Source organism: Crocuta crocuta, unplaced genomic scaffold, assembly GCF_008692635.1.
Source record: "Crocuta crocuta isolate KB4526 unplaced genomic scaffold, BGI_CrCroc_1.0 scaffold17, whole genome shotgun sequence".
Classification (NCBI taxonomy): domain Eukaryota; kingdom Metazoa; phylum Chordata; class Mammalia; order Carnivora; family Hyaenidae; genus Crocuta; species Crocuta crocuta.
In genome coordinates this window covers 2,396,395-2,423,800 of record NW_027532041.1, presented here as the reverse complement: position 1 = coordinate 2,423,800, position 27,406 = coordinate 2,396,395, and the positions used below count along the sequence as shown (strand labels likewise).

The following is a 27,406-nucleotide window of genomic DNA, read 5'->3' as shown; positions in this document are numbered from 1 at the left end:
GCTGTTGACAGAGGTTGACCTCTCCATGTTCCATTTCTCTCCACAAATTTTTCTATGAAAACCTGTGTCCTCGCTAAATTCCATCGAAAGAGATTCCTACTGTCTCTCATAACCAGGCTGTACTCCTCCAGCTCTGTAGCTCCCCTCCTCCTACCTTCAAACTCTCTATTCTCTAAAATGTATTTATAACCCAAAGAAAAATATGTGGAGCTTCCTGTATGTGGGACTTGTTCCTGTTCCAATCTTCATTATACTAAGGACTCTGTTTTTCTTTTCTAATTACTAATATGATATAACAGACACATGCTCTGGCTTAGAAGTCAAAACAGACCTGGGTTCAAGTCCTGCCTGTGCAACTTACTGGCCGTTTGCATTTGGGCAAGCCTCACTTTCAGCTTGTGTTTGTTTGTTTCTTTCTTTCTTAGCTTTTTAATCTATCACAAATTTACAAGACTGTCAGCAAGTATTTATTAAGGTGCTAGGTACATATGGTAAGTAAACATGAACACAGGTCTTGTGGACCCTTACAGGATAGTGACATAGACATGAAATTAATACAGATAAATAAATGATTATAAATGAGCAAAGTGCTATAAAGGGAGCACTGGATGAGACTCTCAAAGAGCTTTTTAAATATGGACCTAACCTGATAAGATGAGGGTAAGTCAGAATTGTTGTGCAAGCATCACATGACACTTTGCTTTTAATATATGGTAGTTCCCCCTTTTCTGTGGGTCTGCTTTTGGTAGTTTTAGTTACACATGGTCAAATCTGCCTTCTGACCTTCAGAACATCAGTAGCAGCCTAACACTACGTCACAATGCCTACATCATTCACCTCCCTTCATCTCATCACATAGACATTCTGTCATCTCACATCATCACAAGAAGAATGAGTATTGTACAATAAGATATTTTGAGAGGGAGACCACATTCACATAGCTTTTACTATAGTAGATTCTTACAGTTGTTCTTTTTATTGTTGCCAATCTCTTACTGTGCCTAGTTTATAAACTAAAGTTTATCATAGGTATGTGTGTGTATGAAAAACAATAATTATAGGTTTCTTCGGTACTATCTGTAGTTTCAGGCATCCACTTTGGGGTTTTGGGAGGTATCTCCCATAGATGAGAGGGGACTACTGTATGACCTTTGCGTTCAGTTGATCACAGCTATTGTTATTGTTATTGTTATCATTATGGTTGTCACTGTTAATATTACACACACTCCATGCTTGTACATACTGGATGCACTGAGTTTTCCCAGAGCTTGTTACCTGGTGCTTCAAAAATGTCTATTGACTGTGTTCTTGGTTACTTGCCTAGAACTGTTCTACATCTGTGCTCCCTGACTCCTGCCAGCTTACTTCATTTGTGACCTGGTATCTAAGTAGTTGCTAGGGCTAGCCACTCACATTTTGGATACCATCCATCCTTGACTCTCCCAGATTCCTTAGAAAGCTCCTGATCTTACTGCTCTATCTCCTACACGAATGTCAACCAAATCCCAATGTGACAACTGCTGTGTCATTATGCTATGCTTCTGAAGGAGAAATCTTTTAGAAAACTTTTGAAAGCAGAGAGTGCTTCCCTCTTTCTTGAAGCCCTTTATTTTTTTTTAATATTTTATTTACTTTTGAGAGAGAGATAGAGACACATGAGCGGGGAGGGTCAGAGAGAAAGGGAGACACAGAATCTGAAGCAGGCTCCAGGCTAGCTGTCAGCACAGAGCCCGATGTGGGGCTCGAACCCACGAACCGTGCGATCATGGCCTGAGTTGAAGTCGGACGCTTAACCAACTGAGCCACCCAGGCTCCCCCCACCCCCCGCCCCAGAAGCCCTTTAAAGAGTCCATTGCTACACCCACTCTGTACTATAAGCACCTGTTCTGGCTCAGTTATGGCCCTGAAGGATATTTCTTCCTGTTACTTTTACAGTCTTTTTTAAAAATATTTTTAATGTTTATTTATTTTTGAGAGAGAGAGTGAGTGCATGTGAGGGGGGGAGGGGCAGAGAGAGAGAGACACACACACAGAACAGAAGCAGGCTCCAGGCTCTGCACTGTCAGCACAGAGCCTGATGCAGGGCTCAAACCCATGAACCATGAGTTCAGGACCTGGGTTAAGCTGGATGCATAACCAACTTAGCCACCCAGATGCCCCAGTTTTCCAGTCTTTTTTATTCATCATTGACCCAGAGGCAAGCCCATAATAATATTCAGACTTTTCCATTTTTCCATACCAAAGCCTGTGAAAGCTTTTTAAATTTTGATGTTGCAGGTGCATATGTGATACAAACATCTGCTCATGGTAGACTCTTGATTTTCCCAGCTGATAGGTGAGAGCAATAGCTCTTTAGGGTCCTTACCTCTAAATCGCCTCTTCAACTGGAATTGCTCATAACTGAGTTTGGTTCTTCCCATTCTCCAGGTAGACTTGACTACTAGGCAGCTGCCCAGCAACTTACCAAAAGATGGCTGCCCCAGACCAATCCTAGATCTCTGGATGTTGTGTAATAAGAAATACTAAGAATAACATTCGCCCTGAAATACACCATAATTTCTCTCTTTTTAAAGGTTTATTTACCTTTGAGAGAGAGAGAGAGCATGAGTGGGGGAGGGACAGAGAGACAGGGGGGATAGAGAATCTAAAGTGGGCTCGGCGCTGACAGCAGTGAGCCCAATGTGGGGTTTGAACTCACGAACCATGAGATCATCACCTGAGGTGAAGTCAGACACTTAATCGACTGAGCCAGTCAGGTGCCCCACGCCATAAGTTCTCTTAACAAGTAGGTGTAACTACTTTGCTCCCCAGGAGGAAGAAACATTCAAGAAGGGCTCAGATTTATTAATGTAAAAACAGCTACTATTCCTTGAGCTCCTACTATGTGCTGGAAATTGTTCTTCAATTTTCCATGGGCATTTGTCTCATTTGCAATAATTATGTGAGGTTACTAGTATGGTCATTATCTCCATTATGTCAATGAGAGAATGGAAAATCAGAGTTTATGACTTGCCCAAATATTTAGGACTTGGACACTGATCTCTCTGACTTCCAAACTTATGTTGTGAGCCACTAAATAATATTGTCCTTCAAATTTTACCTTTGAAAAATTAGATGAAGATATTCTCAGGTAAGGGCAAAACAGTGGCATCATCTGCACCACAGCAATTGAAACTGCAATAAGTAATTCTGTGCCAGCATGCTTGCCTATTTCTTCTCACCATACAAATACTAAATTTGAGGAGATGCCTGTCCAGTTCCTGTAATACTATGAAGCATCTGTAATACCTCATATATAAATTTCTGGCTAATAAAGAACATGAGTAGATAATTATGGAAGTAACAAAATGATTATCCAGAATGCCTTTGTTTGGATTGTTTTTAATCCAATTGGCTTACAGCTTCTCACTCTTTGTAGGTTTCTATGGTGTTGTATGTTAAAGCAAACTTTAATAAACTGTGGTGGATATTTCGGAGAAACTTGCAATGCTCTCTTCAGCACTTAATGCACTTTTCCCATGCTAGACTGAGAAATCTATTTCCTCTTCTTGCTTAACAATCTACTGAGCACATTTCGTTTCAGTTATCATAGAATTTCTATTTTCTAGCATTTGAGAGGCAATTCAGTCATCAGCTGACCTTTGTTTAATATGAGAAATAAAGTGATTTTGACTGTGTGGTTCCATTTTAATGGCTTCATTGTAGTTAAGGCTTAACACTGCTTTTGATCGCAATATTACTAACAGCTGCTCAGTCCTCAATAACTATAACAAAATGTGTATTTTAGAAACGTGTAAAAATATGCAGATCCTCTCCAAGTTTATTTATAAACTCAAAATAGAGCATTTATCCTATTTATTTTGCAGTAAATACAAGTATAGCCCTCAGGTATTGCCTTTTGACCTGCACTTTGGGTTTCTTGTTTTCATTCCAAGTTCTTTCATCAAAGCAGGGAAAACATCAGTATAGATGAACTCTCTATATAGGGCACATGTATCCAAAGTGTGCAAAGTCCACGACTCTGTAGATTCTCTAAGGGCAAAAATGGCTCATAGAAAAGTAGACCATGGTCACCTGAGGGGGTTAGTAGTCACAGTCATTATTATTACTAAGTATAATAGAAGAGTGTACCAGGCTTCGAGTGAGGGGCTGTATAAAATGGCATACCACTTATCTCTCACCATAACCCTATGAAGGTTATTCTTAGTCCCATTTGATAAATAAAGAAAATGAGGCCCAAGGTTACGTGCCCAAGGAGGAGGTGGCAGAGCAGCGTGGAACCACCAAGTTCCAATCCTATAATCTCTGAACCACTGTGTTTAGTGACTGCCAGCCACCATTGTGAGCCTGTCTGGGGCAGCTGGGCTGGTGAGGCTCTTGTCCATTGTCAAGAGCTGCCAAAGACTTCACATGGGACCTCTTTATCACCACTTATCACCCCGTCTGAGCTCTCGAGTCTGCCTTTTTGATGGGCTATGTATTGTTCAGAACCTGTACTAACTTCAGTGAACTCATTTAGCAACACAGCCTCCAGGGCTGTCCTACTCTGTGAGCCTCTGCTGTGTCCTTATCTGCACAGTGTGCGATTTTGCACTGTGACACTGCCTCCTCTTCTCTCTTCTTTCCTTGTTTCTCCTTGTGTTCTCATAGGTGGTTTGCTTTCTGTGTTCCTGCTCTGTGGTCTCCGCTCTTTATGCTCCCCTCATTCAATCGGATTCGGTAGTGGCAGAGTAGCCTTAATGAGGCAGCAAGCAGCCTCTTGAGCTAGACCACTTGGGTCAAATCCTGACCCCCGTCACTAACTAGTTGTGCAGTCTTGACTCATTTACTTCTCTGTGCCTCTGTTTTCAGTTTTAAAATCAATATTACAATAATAATACATATCTCAGAGATTTATTATGAGGATTGAATGAGCTGATACATATGAAGTGCTTAGTTTAGTGCCTGGCACATAGTAATTGCTCATCTAACCTTTTTTGTTTGTTTCATTTTTACATTTACATACTGGCAGGTATTTTATGTCAAGAAATCCATCATTTGTTTGAGGGAGAAGTGCCTTCAACCACACAAGGAAAACCCTTCCCCCAGGAAGAAAACAAAACGAGTTCTCCCTTTAAGATGCTTCCCATTCCTTCATTTTCAAGTTCCCTTTGGCCACAACACAAGTTGGCCGACTGCCACTGGGGCCTCAGAGACCAAAACATCAGCCAAGTTTTGTTTTACTCTTAACTCTTGCAATTCCTGTCTCTCCAGCTCCCTGCCGTCTGCATTTACAACGCAGGGAGGTGTTGACAGTAGCTTCACATTTGGGGCTTGAGTCGCAGATGACCTGGGCCTTGTGGTTTTAGGGGCTGGGCAGAAAGCTGCAGGAATAATGGCTTTATGATCACTTGCCCCACAACAGACGTGCACCAGAGCATGTATTACAACTTTTTGTGCAGGTGGCGAGGAGTGCGTGTAAAGGTGAATTCTTCCAAATGACCCTCAGAGCCAGCTGTGCCCAGTGCTTTTCATAAAGCATTACGTTTGATAATCACTGGCTCCTCTTACAGATGGTATTATTTTTTCCATTTTAAAAATAAGGTCATCAACAATGAGGCTGAGAGAAGTGAAGTAATTTGACTGATATCTACCTGGTTCCAATGTCTATGCTCTTCACCACCCGCCATCCTGCTCTCTTTGCTTTGTTGTAGACTTTCTTACCTATACTACCTTCTTCTGACCTCAGTGTCCTTATCTGTAAAACGAGAGGATTCTGCACGATGATTTGGAGTTCACTTCCAGCTCTGACATTCTGACATTCTGGATCAACCTCTGAGCTTAGACACCCTCTGAGTGTCCATCCAGAGGGTATGAACTGGCCTCATTCGCTCCCTGCTGCTTGGTTTAGGCTGCAACTGTCTGCAACTCTGTGTCTTAATCACATTCCAGCTCCCATTTCCGTGTCTCCTGTACTGACCAAACACACTTTGTTCTATGACTCCTGGGCAAATCCTATACAGAATCCAAGAGCTTCAAGAATTCTCTTCTGGTGGTTGTTGAATATGTGTTCCCTTGATCCATAAGTTTATGCAATTTCAGAAGAAAAGATGCTCTGCAGAATCTAAACAGGTTGGAGTTGAGTGGAGAAAAGAGGGAACTCAACAGCCATTGAGCTCCACTGGTTTAAATATCTTTTGCTTTGCTTTTTACAATCTTGTGAGATTAGATACTTGCTTCAAGGCTCATACAGAAGGCCCTATAGCCTGTGCAGGGAATTCAAATTTGAGTCTGCCTGTGTTTTGTAGATGAGGCTATAACCTTTACCTTAGTGAATGGTAGAAAGAGGCACTAGATTAGATATTTCATTCCAGTTTTCCTACTAATTTTTAATGTGCTATCTTGATTAAGATACTCTCCATTGATCAAATCAGTCTATAAAATTGATTATCTTTAAACTGAGTAATCTTAGGGACTCTGTGTCTTGAGCTGTGTTAATGGTTTAATTATCTCAACTGTTTGGGAGGACATGGGATCATTTTTTATTCTTTTTTGTGCTTTATCTTCTAGTTTCAGTCACCAAGTACTATCAGTTCTGATTTTACTTTTTTTAATGTTTATTTATTTTTGGAGAGAGAGAGAGTTAGTGAGCAGGGAAGGGGCAGAGAAATTGGGAGACAGAGGATCCCAAACAAGCTCTGCACTGTCAGCCCAGAGCCCGATGTGGGGCTCGAACCCATTAACTATGAGATTGTGACCTAAGCTGAAGTAGGACGCTTAACCAACTGAGCCACCCAGGCACCCCAATGTCAGCTCTGATCTTAAAATGACTCTCTCTGTGTTCTTCTTTCCTATTTCCACCATCCACTATGGTGAATCTAGAACTTATTTCACTCCTGAAATCCTGAAATAGATTTCAAGTTGTCCATATTCCCAAGCTCTACCCAATATTCCTCCCAGTTCTTCGTATATTTCCTCCTTATGTATATATGCTTGTTCCCTTTTTACTCTTGTCCAACACCTCAATTGTTCTTTTTCTGTTGTTTGTAGCATCAATAAAAATCTCTCTTTATTTTGTTCTCTGCACAAAATAAACTTTCTGTTCTTCCATGTCCACCATCTTTATCTTATCTGTGAACCTTTGCCAAGGCTGTTTTCTGCATCTCTTCATTGAATTCTTCCAAATCCTTCAAGGTCCAGCCTGAGTACAAAAACAGCCCTGTCCCTCTTGTTCATCAAGAACATATTCTGAGCATAAGCCTGATGCCAGGCACATAATGAGCAATTAGTAAATATTTGTTGAATTAATGTACAACTCCCTCTCATCAAGGTACCCTTGATCGCTTCTTCCATCATTTATGTCAGGATTTTTAAAAACCCAATAATACTAATTTAGCATCTCTGTAGTGTTATAGTTTCGGAGAGGTGCTTTGTTTCATACTAAAGGAAGAACAAAATGCATGAAATCAAAAAAGATTTTTGAAGTGACCAAATCCTGGCCTTAGCCAGGGTCTCTTATAGACCCAAGGAGCAGGAAGTTCCTCCTGTGTCAGCGTCATCAGTGTTGGGCCCTGTCTTGAGTGCTCTATCAATGCTTTACTTACTGAACCACTACAGCAACATTGTGAGGCAGGTTCTACATTATCCCCATTTTACTGATGTGAAAACTGAGGCCCAGAGAGGTTAAGTAATTTACCCAAGATAAAGCTAGAACATGGTTAAATCAGGTTTCAGATTCAAGCATTATGGCTACAAGGTGTATAATTACCTCTCACACCACTGCAAATCATAAGAAAATATGTAACATATTAGTAGACTAACCCCAAGAATGAAAAAAAAAACCCTCTTAAGTCAGACTTTATAGTCAATGGAACACAGTATCACCTTACTTGGAATGGGTAGCCCTTTAGATTTAGCTCTCATTTATTCATAATCCCCAGTAAGATGCTCTCCTAGCTGTTTATACATAGATACACTCTAGTATTTTGGCAGTAAGTGATAACAACCTTGCCCTGGCTGGAGCTCCTCTTTTTCTTCTGAAGGGTCTTCTCCAGCCCTCTGAAATGCCACATGGCTAATGACTGAATGTGCCTTCTTTAAGGAAGCTCTGCTTCCTGGAGCTTCTCTGGCATGCTGTCCTGGAGGCTCTGAGCTGCAAGCCTCTAATCAGCTGAATAAGAATGAAGTGGGCATTTGTATTTCCCCACTGATTGAGTTGGCTCAACCTGATGTAGGTTCAAATTCACAAAAGCATAGACAGGCTCGCTTCCAGGCTTGCAATGGAGATGGAGGAAGGCAGGCTGTGTGCCCGGCTTCCTTGCAAAGCATGGCATTGGATATGTGTCACTGGTACCCTTTAAAACCAAGGCTCCAGAACTCCCCCTCACCCACCCAGAAGTCATGGGATGACTTGTGCAAGATGCCCTACTTCTGATGCCAACTAGACCCTGTTCAAATGAGCGTTCAGATCAGAAAGTGTTTTTAAAGGGTGAATGCATCCATCATGGATAAAATGATCTGTAACACAAGATGTCTCAAACTGTTCCCCATTGGTTTTTCAAGCTTCATATTTGTGCTATACTTGAAAGCTTTTTCTAAGAAAAGCCTAACCTTCATCATGTGAATTCCAGTTATTTAAGAGAATGTCAACCTGGTTAAATTATGTTTTCTGAGTCCATGCTTGACAAAAATTAGAGTAGTATCCTGATGTTTACTAGTTTAACTCTCAGGTTTCCATTATTCATATAAAGCATTTTAGATTCACAATAAGGAGTAATTTGTAGGTTTCCTAAGGTGTGACTATGAATCACCCACTTAGAGATGCAGGGGTTTAGGTGGGGATCAATTAGAGAGTAGACTTAATTTGGGTCCAACATCTGCATCTCATATGTGCTTTGTTATTCTCTCAGGTAAGAATTATAATTTGGGAATTCTCATCCAAATGTCAAGGGTAAACTCTACATCAGAATCAGTGAAATAGCTTTAGATTTTTGTAAAAATGGTTGTAACATAAGGATTTTGGAATTTTCCCATTCAAAACCTATGGCCAATATTGCTAATCAATCAACTACCCGCCCAAGTACGGCCTGCTTGAGAATCATCTACAAAAAGTTCATTGTATTTGGTATTCAAAGATGCGAACATTGCTCACTTACTGGGATTTGAAAGGTCTAAAATAAGTTGCCTCTGTTTTTTCTCTTTTTAATTTGAGCTTGACTATGCACAAGTCTGAGTCTCTTAGACATTGCCAGCCATTCTCCAAACACATCAGGAAGATGGGTCTCTTCATTTGGTCTGCCCACCGCTGGCAATGAGACTGAGACAGATGTTTTGGGAGGATATAAAGAAGAAAAATAGGAATTGGGGCCACATCTCATGCATGAGAAAAATATTGATGACACTTCCATGTAGGCACGATGATGTGCCTCATCCCTCAACCAGAAGGTGCCTCTACCTGTGGTACCTTAGAACAACCTGCTTTTTGGCTTTATTTAAAAAGTTTGCCACACACAAAAAATAACTTTTGCTAGGAGCAGAATTTTACTAATCTAAAAAAAACCCCAAAATTTAAAAAATCACAGATCTTATGGATTTGTGATTCAGTTTCAAATACTTAATATTTTTGGATTATTATAACAATCAGATTATAGGGCTATTTTCATATTAGTTTGCCCACTAACGTATGAGGCCCATGAGGAAGGAGGATGTTTTTTCTTTTTTAACTTTGTATCCAAGAAAATTAGCAACATATCTTGATTTGAATTAAGAAATGAATAAATGGTATTTAGTCTGAATGGTTTTCTCAAGTCTTATTCACCATGAACCAATCTTGGACCTGTTCCAATGACAATTTCTCTTCATTGGAAAAAGTTTTCTGAAAGTAGAGACAACTGCATCCATTTCTCTTCTGTTCATTTTTATCCTGAGAGCAGCGCTGGCTTCACGTGTACAGTGGCATAAGGCTTAGAAGGGCCCTGCCCTTGGCGTAGTGCTCTACTATTACTTTCTTAACATTCTTGATAATTCTTGGGACACGATTGGGGTGCCTGGGTGGCTCAGTCGTTTAAGTGTCTGGCTTCAGTTCAGGTCATGATCTCATGGCACGTGAGTTTGAGCCCCGCATTGAGCTCTGTGCTGTCAGCTCAAAGCCTGGAGCTGCTTTGGATTCTGTGTCTCCTCTTCTCTCTCTGCCCCCCCACCCCCACCCCGTTCATGATCTGTCTCTCTTTCAAAAGTAAATAAACACTAAATTTTTTTTCTAATTCTTGGGGTGCCTGAGTGGCTTAATTGGTTAAGCGTCTGACTTCAGCTCAGGCCATAATCTCAAAGTTCGCGAGTTTGAGCCCTGCATCTGGCTCACTGCTATCAGCACAGAGCCAGCTTTGGATACTCTGTCTCCCTCGCTCTCTGACCCTCCGTCCTCTCAAAAATGAATAAACATTTACAAAAAATTCTTAAAAATTCTTGAATCAGGGACCCTGCATTCTCATTCTGCACCAGGCCCCACACATTGTGTCCCAGGTTCTGCCTGAGTGCCTGGTGTGCTACCCTGGCAGCTGTGGGTTGGTCTTTCCTTCCAATTCAGCTTTCCCTGCCTCAAGTGGAATTCACCAGTAATGGTTGTTTGTGAAGTGTGGCTCCAGTTGTTTAATAAAAAAGCCCTCTATTGCAGGCGTATCAGGGAGAAGCGTTCCTTGTCACCTGGGCTTCAGAGGAATAGTTCTAGAATCCTCGATGTAGGCATTGTGATTTGGTTTCAAAGAGTCAAAGAGAAAAATCTTTAGAGGAGGCAACCAGGAGAGGGGCTGGCACAGAGAAGTGACTCAGACTCTTCCCTCCAGCTAGAAACAAGGGAAAGGGGAGGGAAGCTGACCCTGGAAAGCTCCTCAAGAAATACCTGGGGAATCATATTTATGGGCCCTTTTCTCCTGCTTCTCTTTCAGAACTCAAGTATCCTGGGAGAATGCTTCTCCAACTTTAATGTGGATAGAAACACCTATCAATCTTATCAAAAATGCATGTTCTGCTGCAGTAGGTCAGGGTTGGGGCTTGAGATTCTGCATTTCAAATACGCTTATGGTTTCACCAGCATTGTGCAGCATAGTTACTCTGCCTAGATGCTATGAATTTTACAGTAAGCAATTAAAAAACAGCCACACTTCTTGAAAACATTTCTGGAAGACATAGTGAACTACCAAAAACTACTTTTTAAAAAAGTTTATTTATTTATTGTGTGAGAGAGAGCAGGAGCTGGGGAGGGGCAGAGTGAGAGAAGAGAAAGAATCCCAAGCAGACTCTAAACTGTCAGCACAGAGCCTGATGTGGGGCTCAATCTCACAAATCAATGAGATCATGACCCGAGCCAAAACCAAGAGTCAGATATTTAACCAACTGAGTCCAAGCACCATCAAAAACTACTTTTAAAAATATGTTAGGAGAATTTGTTTCTTGATATGAATTGCTATGGTTTGAAAATGCATTGAGTGAACCTTTGGTCCTCATTTATTAATGAATGCTGCTAATAAAAAAAAAAAAAGGCAGGCAAAGTTGTGGGTAAAAAGACAGACTCTGAAACACAATTGCTTGAGTTTAAGCCTTTGTTATGTCACTAAGTAGCTGTGTGACCTGACACAAGTTACTTAACCTCTTTATGCTTTAGGCTCCTCATCTGTGAAGTGAGGATAAGAAAAACCACTCTCTCTCTTTTGGTTGTCATGAATATTAAATGTGCATAAATAGAAGAATGCTTGGCATATGCTAAGTGCTCTGTAAGTATTAACACATTTGCATGTTTTTACATGCTTTCCATGAGATAGTCCCCACATTACACACTTTGTCTCTAATCTTCAAAACAGACTTACAAGGTAGTATTGCAAATGTCAATAACTAACAATAGATAACATTAATTGAGGACCTACCATGTACCAGGTACTATTTTGGGTACCAACTAGACATCATCTCATTGAATCCTCATAGTAACCCATAGAAATATGGTTTTTCTTGTCATCCAGTTGAGGAAACTTGAAGTACAGAGATCAGTTAGAAAAAACTATGTTTCTTCTTTGTAGATGTGGAGAACTAGTCCTAGGGCGTGGCAGAGGAGCATCATGAGAAAAGAGAGAGGGCTGCATTGCTCTGCAAAATAGAGAGCTGAATTGCTCTACAAAATGAAGTTGGACAAATCTGAAGTATCTAGGAATTTCCCTGGAGGGGACATGGAAAGGAGCAAGGAGTGAGGGGCTGAGATAGATAAAGAGATTTGGCAGGTGTAAGGTCCTCTGTGACAGTCACAACATGTGACTTTTAAGAATAGAGCTATTTAAAATTCGGTTTTACGTGACCTGCTTTCCTGTAACCCTTTCTTTGTCATTCCCTATTCGTTGTTGTTGTTAAAGTCTATTACCCACTCCTCTCTAATACGTAATATTTAGAGGAAATTGGGAAAAAAAAGTGGGGGGAGACATTGTCCTGAACTTTATTTTACATCAGTACAGAGAAATAAAAAATCAGCCATGAAGAAAAACACAGTATCAAGAATTCAGTGTAAAAAGATCATCTGAACAAGATACACCTAAGAGGAACATGACCCACCCAGTAAACCTTGGAGGTACCGAGGGGGGTAAGTGAGTATATCATGGTCTACAGAGTTAGGGCTTGAGGCATTTCTGTTCAGTCCTGAGAGGTGTTACATAGGCCAGAGGAGCCACGGTTGTTCATTTGGCTGACTCCTAGGTTATTTGAAGGAACACAGTATGATGTAGCAAGAATGGACTTTAGTAACACATATGTAGTCCAGAATCTTCCTTTAACAGATGTGGAACCCCAAGACCAGTGAGGAAAGTGACTTGCTCAGTTCCAAACAAAGAGGGGCATAGAAAAGACCACAACCAGATCCTCTGACTGTGAGCTTGGAGGGCAGTTCTCTCTGTCCCTGTCTCTTTCACACAAGATGATTCTGTGCTTTGAGGATGCTTTGGGAAAGTCCTAGTGATTTAGAGCTCTCCAGTGGGCTGACTGGCTTAGCATCTGGGAAATTCTGAATCACATCGGATGGAATGTTTTGTTTACTTCCTCCCCACAGTGCTAAAGGGGAAGAAGGGTTCTTTTTTTCCCTCCAGCTAATTTGCTAAAAACAGTAAATAATTTCCCAGTTCATCTGGTCTCACTTGCAACCAATGCCTTCCCGTGGCCATCTATTTGCTAGTTTCAGAGAATGAATATCATTTGAAATATTTTACTTCTCAGAAGTTAGTCAAGAGAAGGAGGAAAGTCTCTCCATTAAGTGCTCTTAGTAAACCTGCTATACCTCTGACTAGTAATAAATTTAACACAAAGCTCCTAAGGCAGTCAGTACATCCTGGGATGGCCATGCTTCACAGATTGTGAAGCCAGGACCGTTAACAATCATCTGCTTCATTTGGTCAGAAGCGCTTTTTTAAACCAAATTAAACTCAACACCCATTAAATAAAAATCAACAAAACTAGATCCACCCAAAATTAAGTTAGGGGTTGACAACATCTTTTTGTTTGTTTGTTTGTTTGTTTGTTTAAATTTACATCCAAGTTAGTTAGTGTACAGTGCAACAGTGATTTCAGGAATAGATTCCTTAGTGCTTCTTACCCATTTAGCCCATCTTCCCTCCAGCAACCCTCTGTTTGTTCTCCGTATTTAAGTCTCTTATGTTTTTCCCCCTCCCTGTTTTTATATTATTTCTGCTTCTCTTCCCTTATTTTCATCTGTTTTGTATCTTAAAGTCCTATGAGTGAAGTCATATGATATTTGTCTTTCTCTGACTAATTTCGCTTAGCATGATACCCTCTAGTTCCATCCACATAGCTGCAAATGGCAAGATTTCATTCTTTTTGAAATACACCGAGTAATAGTCCATTGTGTGTGTGTGTGTGTGTGTGTGTGTGTGTGTATACATACATACATACTACATCTTCTTTATCCATTCATCCATCGATGGATATTTGGACTCTTTCCATACTCTGGCTATTGTGGATAGAGCTGCTATAAACATTGGGGTGCATGTGTCCCTTCAAAACAGCATACCTGTATTCCTTAGACAAATACCTAGTAGTGCCATTGCTGGATCATAGGGTAGTTCTATTTTTAATTTTTTGAGGAACCTCCATACTGTTTTCCAGAGTGGGCTGCACCAGTTTGCATTCCCACCAACAGTGCAAATGAGATCCTCTTTCTCTGCATCCTCGCCAACCTCTGTTGTTGCCTGAGTTGTTAACATTAGCCATTCTGACAGGTGTGAGGTGGTATCTCATTGTGGTTTCAATTTGTATTTCCCTGATGATGAGTGATGTGGAGCAGTTTTTCATGTGTAGGTTGGCCATCTGGGTGTCATCTTTGGAGAAGTGTCTATGTCTTTTGGTTGTTTCTTCACTAGATTATTTGTTTTTGGGTGTTGAGTTTGATAAGTTCTTTATAGATTTTGGATACTAACCCTTTATCTGATATGTTGTTTGCAAATATTTTCTTCCATTGTGTCAGTTGCCTTTTAGTTTTGATGATTGTTTCCTTCACTGTGCAGAAGCCTTTATTTTGATAAGGTCCCAATAATTCATTTTTGCTTTTATTTCCCTTGCCTCCAGAGATGTGTTAAGTAAGAAGTTGCTGCAGCCAAGGTCAAACAGGTTTTTGTCTGCTTTCACCTCAAGGATTTTGATGGGAGGCTGAGAACATCTTAATCCCCTCCTTACCCTGGAGTCACAGTCCCTGAGGCAGGTCCCAAAAGAAGAAATTAGATAACTACTAAACTTGTCCAGTGACAAGTTGAGTGTCAGTGTAACCCTACCAAGGTCCTGTGTCTAATGAATGCATGTCTGAAACTGAACTCAGGCCTCTTCAATCCCAGTTCACTGACTCCCTGTATCTCACTTGCATGGTAAATGCTCTCGACTTCTGTTGGAGAGCGAAGGGATGAGGCTAGATTGGCAATATGTCACTGTGTGCAGTAACCAGGAAAAATTCAGTGAGTCAGAGTCAGAGGAAGCTGTGGTTTGACTTGACTGATTTGAACTAATGCATACAAACACACAAAAGATTATTTTGTGGAATTCTTGAGAGACTTGAGATTTCTGTATCATCTGCCATTTCCTCTTTACATTGGTCCAAATATGGTGCAAAGATGCCCTGCAGTTTACACTACAAAAATTATTCTTTTTGTAAAAGTATGGGTGGTGGGAGATATTCACTATACCATACAAGGAAAAGGGGATTAACTTTGATTGAATGCCCACAGGAGAGTCACACAGTCTGTTAGCTGTGGGAACTTTGGCCAGTTACTTCATCCTGATACTTTGGTCACTTCCCTCCCAAGGAGAGAATGAGAGAGAAATGAGATGTGACACATGGAGCCCTTGGCATAGGGTCTGCTATAGTAAGGATGCAATGGTATTGACTATTACTGCTACTCCTATGATGATGATGATGATGATGATGATGATGATGATATAGTAAGCATACAATGGTATTAACTATTACTACTACTGCTATGATGAAGAGGAGGAGGAAGAGGAAGAGGGGAGGAGGAGAAGAAGGAAGAGGAGAAGAAGAAGGAGGAGGAGAAGGAGAAGGAGAAGAAGAAGAAGAAGAAAGAAGAAGAAGAAGAAGAAGAAGAAGGGAACACTAACAAAGAGAAGAGCNACTGGGTGTTATGTGGAAACTAATTTGACAATAAACTATTTGTAAAAAAAAAAAAAAGAGAGAGAGAAGAGCAAGGAGAAGAGGAAAGGGAAGAGGAAGAAGGAGAGAGGTGGAGGGGAGAGGGTGAGGGAGAAGAGAAAGAGGAAAAAGAAGAAGAAACTGGCTTAATAGCAATACTCCTTACAATAATTCTGTGGGGTTTGTAGTTACCAAAGGTCTCATTTTCCAAAATGGAGAAATGGAGCTCTGGAGAGGTTAAACACCTTGCCCCAAGTCACACAAGTAGGAAAGGGCAGAAAATGAGGACAACCCGACTCCAGTGCCCATTTGCTTTCTTCTGCAATGGCCCCTGATAAATTTCTATACTCACTTAATTTCAGGGGGGAAAGCTTTCTGCCATTGCATAGCCATTGCCATGTAATTAGAGTGTTTCCCTTTTTCTTTTGTGCTAGAACACTTGGAACCAAATTTCTTGCCCAAGTGTAATTATCTCATTAACTCCAAAAGAATTTATCCTTTCCTTCTATTTACATGGACTTATTTTCAGTGGCCTGGTTTTTATTTATTTTCTGTTTAAACATTGGACTATATTTCCCTTGGGTATATCTTTCCAAAAACTGTTTAGGTTATCAGAAACAAGTGGAAATTCAAACTTAGGAATTTAAGGGCTGTATTAGGTTGTGGGAGGTATAAAGAGGATAAATCTAGGTCTCTGACATCAAGAAACTTACCGTTTGAGGAAAATAAAATATATACATGAAAATGACAAGGCAGTAAATAAATTCCAAGTGAGGGGGTAGGAGCAGAAAATACAAGACAGCTCTGAAGAAAGGGAGAGTTTCTAAAACGGGAGCCCAGTAGAAAGGACTCTGACATTTGGGCTTAGAGTGTTCCACAAAACAAAGTATGTAACGGTGGAATCCAAAAACTGGAAGACTCATTCCTCTAAGAAAGTTACATAAATCATTTGCTTACTCATTTATTCAACACACTTTACCTCCCGCCTGCTAGTCTTTGTGTGCATTCCAGGCAGTGAGCACAACAGGGATGGGCTTTGCCCCTGTGGATTATAAAATCCAGTCCTTAAAGAAAAACGTTATTTGTTCTACTGTGTTGTGCTTCTAGGAGAAAGCAAAGAGCAAGAGGTACCAAATTAGAAGATTCCAGTCTGAATTTTAAATATTCATCTCATTCCCATTTGCCAGCCCATTTTCTTAAAAAGCAAGTTTTATTCAAGTAAAGTTTTCTAGGTTGTTATGGTTTCCATTAGGTTCAACCCAGACCACTCATTACGCCGAGAGAAAGACGTATTCATTTCAGTGTCTTCCTTTTACTGGGGGAAATTAACCATTCAGCTAGAATATACTGAAATTTAAACCAGTAACTATGTAAATCTTATTATTAGAAGGGCACTAGGGTGATTTCCCTTATGGTAAGCAATGCACTCAGCACACTCTGCCAGTGACTTTGCTATTGGAATCATGGAATCTTAAGATCAATGTGAATAATGAGCAAGTGTTGTCCTGTAGGGCCATCAACCTTCCTCAGAGCTGATTCTTATTCTCTTCATCACTTTGACTTCAGAGACATTTGGAAGAACAACTGACAATTTGGAAAGAGTAACTTTTATATTTTACTCCAAAATTTTTTATTTTAACCAGCAAAGAAAAAAAATACTTTTTCTGGGGAAAGTGTTCTTTTATTCATTTTTGGAATAATGGATTTCCTAGTATGCAGAACAATCTAGTTCAGTGGAATAACATCAGGCTGAGAAAGGGGAGAACTGAGTTTTAGTCCTGACCTCTACTCAGTGGGTTTTTAAAACATGTATTTAAGTGTTTTTTTTTTTAATTTTTGAGAGAGAGAGAGAGAGAGAGGAAAGCGTGAGCCAGCTAGGGAGGGGCAGAGACAGGAAGATGCAGAATCTGAAACAGATCCAGGCTCTGAGCTGTCAGTACAGAGACCAATGAGGGACTTGAACCCACAAACTGTAAGATCACGACCTGAGCCAAAGTTGGATGCTCAACCGACTGAGCCATCCAGGCACAACTCAGTGGGTTTTAGCTTTTTATCTATGAAGGGGGGATGGTAATGTAATCAGGATGACTATGAAATCTGTACAAACCAGAGAATATTTTATTATTGTTTTCACCTTCCTAGAATGCATTTACTCTTTTTATGGTAGTGGTATCCAAAATTTCCTTTGGATCTGGCCGCTCCTCTATATGGACAACTGCATATGGCACAGACCTAGCCAATCAGAAAGTAAAATAACTACATTGATTGCATCAGAGATGGACAAATTATACATACTGGTTCAATCAGGATGCAAAAGCAGTAGTGGCAGAAGGCACTTGTCTTGTCCCTGATCTTAGTGAGAAAGCTTTGAGTTTCTCATTAGTAAATGTAATGTTAGCTCTAGGGTTTTGTGATGTGCCTTATGAAGTTGAGGAATATCCCTTCTAGTCTTTGCTGAGTTTTATCATCAATGACTCTTGGCTTTTGTCAAATATTTTTCTTCATCCACTTATATGATCGTGGGATTTTTCTTCTTTACCCATTGGTGTGATTATATTAATTTGTTTTTGAATGTAGAACCAACCTCAGACGCCTGGGATAAATCCTACTTGGTTGTGGTGTTTAATTCTTTGTATATATTGTGGGATTCAATTTGTTAGTATTTTGTTAAGGATTGTTGCGTCTGTGTTCATGAGAGATACTGATCTTTAGTTTTCTTTTCATGTAATATCTTTGTCTGGTTTTGGCAGTAGGGTAATGCTGGCCTCCTAGACTGAGTTAGGAAGTATTCCCTCTACATCTTCCTTCTGGAAGAATTTTACAGAATTGGTATGATTTCTTCCTTGAAGGTTTAGTGGGATTTGCCAGTATACAGATCTGAGCCTGATGCTGTTTTGAGAGACTACTAATTATTTATTCAAGTTCTTTAATAGATATAGATCTTTTCAGATTTTTAATTTATTTTTGTATGAAGTTTGGTAGATTATACCTTTCAAAAATTGGTACATTTCATATATATTATCAAATTTGTTGGCCTAATATTCCTTTATTATCCTTTTAATGTCCTTGGGATCTGTAATAATGTCTCCTCTTTCATTTTTGATATATGTAATTTTGTATCATCTCTCTCTTTGTCTTTTATTTTTTTCAGTTAGCCTGGCTAGAGGCTTATTGGTTTTATTCATCTTTAAAAACACAGATTTTGGCTTTGATAATTTGTTATTACTTCTAATGCTCTTGACTTTACCATGTGAAATGCTACCCAGTGGATATGTCTGAATTCTCACATTATCACCATCCTAGAAACTTTCTGAAACTTCTGTATAATTTGAGGCTAAAAAAAATCAAAATTCATCCCTACATTTCTATAATCCCGATATATATTCTGAGGAATACATTTAGATTCATTTAGGTATTTCTTTACATCCCTGGGCTATAGAATTTGAAATATACTTTAAACTGTTAATCAGTTTCCTGAGGTACTAATAATCCATAGAGAAATATCTTGAAGGCAAGTCAAATTTGAAGGATGTTTCTAATTTTCTACCCAGCTATCAGTAATAGTGTAAACATCTAATCAGTCTTCTATTTTAGAAGCTTCCACACTATCTCTCTACCCATCTATCCATCCATCCATTCATACTTGTATTCAACAAATATTTATGGAAATACTATTCAAGCACAGTGCTAAGAATTAAGGGTTCAGTATCGGGCAACATATGTGTAATTGTTTGCTGTCATGGAGCTTATATTCTTTTGTCCCCACCTGCTCCAACTCTTATCCCCCATTTAAACTTGGAGCAAATTTCCAACCTTCCAATAATTCTACTCCAGAATTATTTCTTGAATATGACATTGTGTCTGTTTATCTATTGTTCATGATTTAGGCCACACCCCCTTCACTGCTTCTGTAGTGCAGTAATGCCTGATTTTCCTAGCATCCCTATGAGTGCAGCAACCAGATATTAAGTGCCTTTCAATGGGATGCAATGTAAAGTATACAATACAACCTGTGAAATAGTATTGCCTTAAAAAATTGAAGCTGAATATTTAGGCCTTTTAAATTACCAGTTGTAGGAAGTAGGAAAAATATAAGAAAAGTTAAGTTAGGGGCACCTGGATGGCTTAGTCGGTTGAGCATCCAAATTCAGCTCAGGTCATGATCTCACGGTTTGTAAGTGGGAGCCTGCTTCTGTGTCTCCCTCTCTCTCTCTGCCCTTCCCTTGCTCATACTCTGTCTCTCTCCAAAATAAAACAATCATTAAAATTTTTTGAAAAGAAAAGTTAAATTGTACCAAGAAAGAAGCAAATAATACATGCAATATGTGGGACAGACTCAAGGACATTATACCAAGTTCATTTAGTAAGTCAATAGTATGGGAGTAATAAGAGGGTGGTATGAATAGGAAGAGCTCTGAGTTAAGATTTTTAAGAATCCTTACAACTTAGTGCAACATGGGAAATTAATTGGGATCCTCATTTGAGCAAACCTACAGCTAAAAAGATATTTACAAGATAATTGAGGACATTTCAGTCCACAACTGGTTAAATGATGCCAATACAATATTATTAATTTAGTTAGATGGGAAAATCTAATGTGGTTAGATAAGAATATATCCATATTTAGAGTTTCAGGGATAGAATGAAATCAGGTAAAAGGTTTGCTTTAAAACCCCTCATTTAAATAAAATGAGGAAAAAGTGGAAAATCTTGACAATTGTTGAGTGGCTGATCTATCTATCTATCTATGGTAATTTTTATATTATTCTTTTGTGTATATTTGTTTTTACGGTAAAACTAGCCCAACCATGTACTGTTTTCTTTAAAAAAAAAAAAAAAAGCCAATTCCTTGCTGGCTAAAGAGCAAAATCTAAATACATGAGCTTGCCATACATGGCCCTTTATAGACTGACACCAAAGTAGTTTCTAAGCTACTTTTCCATTCTCCATAATTCTACCTTGCATAACTCCCTTTTCCCTAAATCTGCCATGCCCTTTCATGACTCTGAAATCTTTGTGCCTCCTGTTACCACTGTCTAGAATTTCCTTGCTTTCCTTCTCACAGAACAAATGTGCTCATCCTTGAAGACTCAACACAATATATTTTCCACTGAGACAAGGAACTCAGTTAGAATTGGCCATCCTCTCCAAGCTTCCCCTTTACCCATGGCCCTCTTACAGTTCTTACTGTATTCTGTTGTAATTACCAAACCAATGTCTCTATATTCTTGGTTCCACCACTGTGTCCAAGAAACAAGGGGTGCTTGACACATATCTATCAAACAAATGCAATGCATGCAGAGTCAATCCCTTCTTTGTGAATGCCCTCCCAATGACCTAATGAGAGAAATATGGAAAGAACACTTTTCTTTCTTGCAGCCTTGAAATCTTCAGAAATTTAACTTCTCTAATATGGAAAGGCAATCACAGGCTACAGAAATATGTTAATATTTCATTCGTAAGCACCACCAACAAATTGACTCTGTCATTAAGATTTAATGATTTTTAGACTAGCTGGGATTTATCTTTAGAAAAACACTGAGACTTGATTCCTTTAATGAACCTTTTCCCCTGACCCAGCAATACCTCATTTCTACTTAATTGCTTTGTGTTGACATTAGGTTTAGTTCCTTGGGTTCCTCCTCAAGATATAGCCTGATGGAGGCTGCTGCCAGACTGTTTGGTTACAAAGTATTATTTTTTCCTTAAAACTCTTGAGTTAAGAGGTATGAAACCATGTGCTTTCCTTTTCTTTTTCTTTTCTTTCTTTTTTTGTTTACACTTGGGGACTTTGTATATTATTACTTTGAAAGGAGTTTCAAATTTTCTGAGTGATTTTAAATCAAATAATCATTTTTTGTTAAAATGTTGACAGTTGTAATCTACATACAAGACATTGAATGTGTGTGTGCATTCTCTAGATAAATGAATCTCTTCTTTTTTAATTAATTTTTTTTATTTTAGAGAGAGAGCATGAGCAAGTGAGAGACNAGAGAGAGAGAGAGAGAGAGAGAGAGAGAGAGAGAGAGAGAGAGAATTCCAAGCAGGCTCCATGCTCACTGTGAAGCCTTACATGGGACTCCATCCAACCACCCAGGGATCATGACTTGAGCCAAAATCAAGACTTGGAGGATGCTCAACCAACTGAGCCACCCAGGTGCCCTTGAATCTCCACTCTATTATGGTGATAGGGTTTAAAGACCCTACAGCAGAGACATTAAAAGTTTGGGCATGAGTCATTGACAAGATAATATGGTATATCCATACAATAGGATGCTATTCAGCAACAAAAAGGAATGAAGTACTGGTACATGCTACATAAATGAACCTTAAAAATGTTGTGTCAAATGAAAGGAGCTAGTCATAAAAGATCATATATTGTATTATTCAATTTATAGGAAATATCCAGAATAGGTGAATCTATAAAGACATAAAAAAGGATTAGTGGTTGTCTATGGCTGGTGGGTGGGTGGATAGGGGGTTGGGAGAAATGGGGAGAGACTGCAAATGGGTTTCTTTGTGGAGTGATCAAAATGTTCCAGAATTTAATGCCAGTGATGGCTGCAACTCAGTGAACATACTAAAAACCATTGAATTGTAAAGGTAGGGTATATAAAATGAATCTCAATAAAACCATTATTTTTCTTTAAAGCTTAGGCATGAGAATTGGATGCCATGTATTTAGGGTAATGCTGACTGATGTAACAAACAAACTGAAACATTATTGTGGTTTCACACCAGCAAATTCGTTTGCCTTCTCATTTACATAACAGTCCAATGCAAGTATTCCTCATAGGTGAGGAGCCTCCCATGCATTCACTCAGAGACCTTCTATCTCTGCCCATTGCTATGCTGCAGAGTCCTCTGCATTCACTAGGGAAAGGGAAAGGAAAGAGGCACATCCATTTCTTTGCTTGTGAGTGCTAGTATCACTTGCACTTAAATCCCATTGTATTGAATGACACACCTAATTGCAAATGTATTCTTGAAAATGTATCATAGTCATGTATCCAGAAACTAGAAAGAGAGAGGAAACTAGTTTGGCAAATGGCTATTCCGTCTCTGCTGTGGTCTCCCCACCCTTCACAGTCCTATCCATCCTCTTCCTTCTCCTTCGCCTTCAGCTTACTTGTGCTTGCCTCTGCTTGTTTGTCATGCTTTACTCATCACCTAATATAATTTGCTATCATATACAGTATCAATCCTTAATTAGGCACGTATAGTATATGTCTCTGAGAATAACAAGATTGTTTTTAATCCCTTAAAGGGAAGAAGAGTATGGTTTGCTTTATATGCAGCACATGGAGAGTTTTCAGTCTGTCCCATTGCTCCTTAATCCATAGTCTTTATCAAATCTGTTCTTGTTACTCCCCTTTTTAGAACATTCAGTGGCTTCCCACTGCACATAGCTATGGTTTTCACATGCCAGTCTGTAGACTGCTCCTGATCCATAATGAAGTGATCAAAATTAAGCGGTGTTGTGTGTATGTTTTATTTACAGTTGCCAACTGCCCTTGTTCAAGAAGTTTAGCTGTACATTATATCCTTCTGATCTTTGGGGTATTAAAACACTATTTTCGAAAGGGAGAGAGGCAAACCATGAGAGACTCTTGAATGCTGACAAAAACTGAGGACTGATGGATGTGGGGGGGAGGGGGGAGGGGCATGGAGGAGGACACTTGTGGGGATGAGCACTGAGTGTTATGTGGAAACTAATTTGACAATAAACTATTTGTAAAAAAAAAAACAAAAAACACTATTTTCGTTCAGGAACTCATGGTGCTAGTTGATTATTTTTAAATGCCCTTTCCATTCTAGAATACATTTAACCTTATACTTTGTCAAAATGTGGACCAGACACATTGACCACATGATGTGTGATTTTTGACCTTCTGCTTAGAAAGCTTGTGTCTATATGGGGTTCATGGTGATAAAAGTGAAGGATCTTCCAGAAATTTAAGGAATCTGGGAAGAGGATGGGAGGGCTTATTCTAGGCCATGTGTGAATTTCCTATAAGACTGATAGTGATACAATAGCCTACAGTCCTAACTATAGTCTGTAGAGGATGAAAAACTTCCTTCTGTCCCCTAAGTTCTGTGGTTGGCCTAAGAATTAAACTGACATCAGAGAGATTAATCAGAAAACAGTAAGCAAATTTATTTAAGATTTTTACGTGTACACAGGAGTCTAGAAGGAAAACGAAGACACAAAGAAGCTGTTAGGCCCAAAAGCTTATATGTCTTTTTACACAAAAAGGTGAATAGATTGTGGGCATGTGACAAGACAAAGCAGCTTGTGCTGGGGCAGTAAATTGTAGGACTGACTAGGAAATATATGGAGGAAACTAATGGAGGATCAGGGTTATCTGAGTAGGTTAGTTTGCACAGGTCCATTTTGGCATTGACTCTCATTCTCTGGTGATAAGAACATTCTTTCCTTCCTAGTGCAGAGAAGATACCTTTCTCATGGGAAATTTTATGACTTACTTTTAGGTAGAAAGGGAGGGTTCAGAGAGCCCTTATTGCACATGCTATTCCTCAAGTACCTTCAGCTCAGAATAATCAATATACCAAAGTGAAATATTTTGGGGTGGGATATTTTTTTTGGGCACCTGGCAGGCTCAGTCAGTAGAGCATGTGACTCTTGATCTCAGGTTCATGAGTTCAAGCCCCACATTGAATATGGGGCTTATTTAAAATAAATAAGTAAAATTTAAAAACATAAAGTTATTTTTTAAAAATTAAAAAAAAATTATTTCATTTGGCCAACTTTCTCATTCCTATATTCAAGTTGGCCGTACATTTACTTGTAGATACACATCAAAATTTTCTCTACCTGCTGTGGTTTTAGAGTAGAACCACTTAAAAATAACAGTCAAAATCCTCAAAACTAGAGTAGCAATAGCACAGATTTAGTAAATGGCTATTCTTTCAAACCCATGTGTGTTGACATTGAGTCAATGTGGGTTGTTATGTAAGTCATGCCAACCCTTTGGGCCTCAGTTTTCAACCATTAAAAAGGGAAGAGTGGGCCAGCATCTCTTCATTTCTAACACTGTATAAATGGAATTCTTCATGCCCAGTGCATATGTACTCCATGGTACAATCACATCAGGGGCTTTATTTTCTATCCATGGTTAGATTCGGATGAACTTCAAAGTAAATAAATATGTTTTGTATATTTAAAGCTTAAATAGAAACTACTCGTCAGCTGGGTATCTTGGAAAGACAACTAGAGACGGAGTTTGCCTTTGTTATCAGTTACTCATGCTCCAGACAGATCCACACTTCCCCTGCCAGTGACAGTTTTAGCATCACACCAGGAGCAATGTGCAATTTATTTTGTTTCTAGGACTTTTCTTCCTAGGAACATGTGGGCACTGGAGCCAGAAATGAAGGTGCAGAGATCCAAAGTGGGCCAATATTTATTTTTATGTTACAGCAAGTGGTCAAAAAATGAGAATTGACAGTACACTTAAAACTAATGTAGCACTGTGCATTAATTATACTGGAATGAAATAAATAATAAGAGAATTGATAGTAACAATATGGAGAATAGGACATGGGATTGGGTCCTTCTAGAGTCATAAAGATAAACATATTAAGTTATTGTTAACAAGGAAAGAGTTAATGTATCAGCATTGGCATTTTCTTGAAAAGAAGATGCTGATGGAAGTATGTACCAATTTTCAAATCACTAAGGATGAGGAAGAAAACCTGTGTAAGTTAGGCGAACTGAAATAATTGTAACCAAGTGGCTTCCCATTGCTGAACCCAGGTATTTAATCCCATTACAGTGTGGGGTCAGAAGCCTGGGTTTCTGCTTTTTTTAAGTTCGGCCACTTAACAGCTTTATGAATCTGTGCGAGTTATTTACTTTCAGCAGTCTGTGTCTTCATCTACAAGATGGAGATGGGAGTATAGGTAGTGGAAAGGATCTGAATAGATAGTGAACCCAATGGAATGGTAAGCACCACTCAAGCAATTGAGAACTATTTCTTTTTCTACACCAATCTTTAATATACATCCTGAGATCTCCTGGACTAGCCTCTTCTGTCTTCACCAGTTTTGCTCCAAAAATCCATCTATTTAAGTTTTTTTGGAAGTCTTTGTGGTTTTCTTTTCTTCTCCTATTCTTGTCCTTTCCTTTTTTTCTCATCCCTGTTCTCAGGGTAGGTAGGAATGGGTACTGGCCGTATGCCAAACTGTTCTTGAAAGAATATGCCTTCACATTAGCCTCGTGTCATCTGAAGTTCAGGATCTGGGAATTATTCTTCAGTGATTACAAACTAGACAGAAAGAGTGATTGTCTTATTTTCCCTCCCACCTCCTTCCCAGGCAGAGCTACTGACTGCTCAGGCTGCAGCATCAGCTGGGTTGTGCCTGGTGCATGGAGTGCAGCTGCAGCCGCAGAGCTGAGAGCTCCATTTTCTTTTTTGAGAAGGCCAACTGCCAGTTAGTTGGGTCACACTCGAGTGTCTTGAATAACTACCGAAGTGCTCTACTCTAGCGGGGGGTTTTCTCCCACGGAAAGCCCACGCTGTCACTGGAACTGCCTTTCTCCCATCTGTGCTTATGAAATGTGTTTGCCATTGTTTCGAATTCCATTCCAAATATGAATTCCTCCATCAAGGCCCTTCTTGGTCTCTCTTCTGGACTTCTCCTCCTCTCAGCTCATGGCATGTGCTTATAGCAGAGGCTCCTATCTCTAAGTCTCCTTGAATCATCTGGTGAAGTATTGAAGGGCTTGTTCATGTAAAGGGACCCTTTGAAGAACATTTGCCATTCATAGACTAATCTTGAACAATTTCTTTTAATATACTTGTTTTTTGGTTTGATAACCATTCTCTATTTTTAATCCATTGTAACTCGGGTGCTTAAATCAATTAATTAACTTTATCCTTCCTGGCTTCTGATTCTGACTACATGGGACAATAGTCACAAGTGAAGTACACAGGGAGAGTCATAGGGCTATCTTAACTGGAGGTGTTACCTTCATTTATTTGTATTACAGTGACAGGTGTGCCTGTCTTATTTCTGTCCTCTAAGCAAGATTCCAAAGACTTGTTTTTCTATATAAAATGAGGCTTTGAACATAGCAAGTACTCAAATGATGAATAATTTGAATCTGATGAGCTAATTTACTTAGCAGTCTAGAAAAGTGATACTAATCCATCTGTGTGTGTGTGTGTGTGTGTGCACGTGCATGTGTGCATGTGTGTTGTGTACCCAGAGAGAAGAGAAATAGGAAGGACACCATGGCAGGAGGCTTGATCCTAGGTTACATTTTGATTTTCTTTATCACTTTTGTATTTTTCCTTCTTATGTGAAGTCAGGATAAATCCAGATGATCAATTTTAGCTTCAAGATTGGTTTCTTGGAATCATTCTCCTATTAACACATGTTCTAATCAAAATACCACATTGTCATTTATAAATTAGTGTGACATTTTCAAAACCTTACCTCCTGCAGAGACATTTTATTTTAATCTTTCTTCATTATCAAATATGAGCTCCTACTATGTCCTGAAACAGGGCATTACTGGGGATGGAGAATATCCAGTGCCATGTAAGAATTCCCCAATCTGGGAGCTCTTATGGGAGCTCTTATGCTTGAGCTCAACCCTGGAGATTCTGAGTCAGGATATCTGGGGTGGGTCAGGTGCTGGAAATAGGTATCTTTAAAAACTCCCCAAAAGGCACCTGTGTGACTCAGTCAGTTGAACGTTCAACTCTAGATTTTGGC

The 27,406-nt window shown here is 39.4% G+C and overlaps 1 protein-coding gene across 4 annotated transcripts in view; it reads left to right on the top strand.

Annotated features, from left to right (window-relative positions):
• SGIP1 (SH3GL interacting endocytic adaptor 1) overlaps positions 1–27,406 on the top strand; it is a 214,661-nt gene that overhangs the window by 22,068 nt on the left and 165,187 nt on the right. Inside the window, exon 1 of one of the 4 annotated variants that reach the window (XM_077776326.1) lies at positions 12,556–12,598. The exons of the other annotated variants lie outside the window; for them this stretch is intronic. Coding sequence (XP_077632452.1) covers positions 12,562–12,598 — 37 coding nt within the window. The 5' untranslated portion in view covers positions 12,556–12,561. Of the gene's footprint in view, positions 1–12,555; positions 12,599–27,406 lie in introns of those variants that run through there. 4 annotated transcript variants of the gene reach the window in all.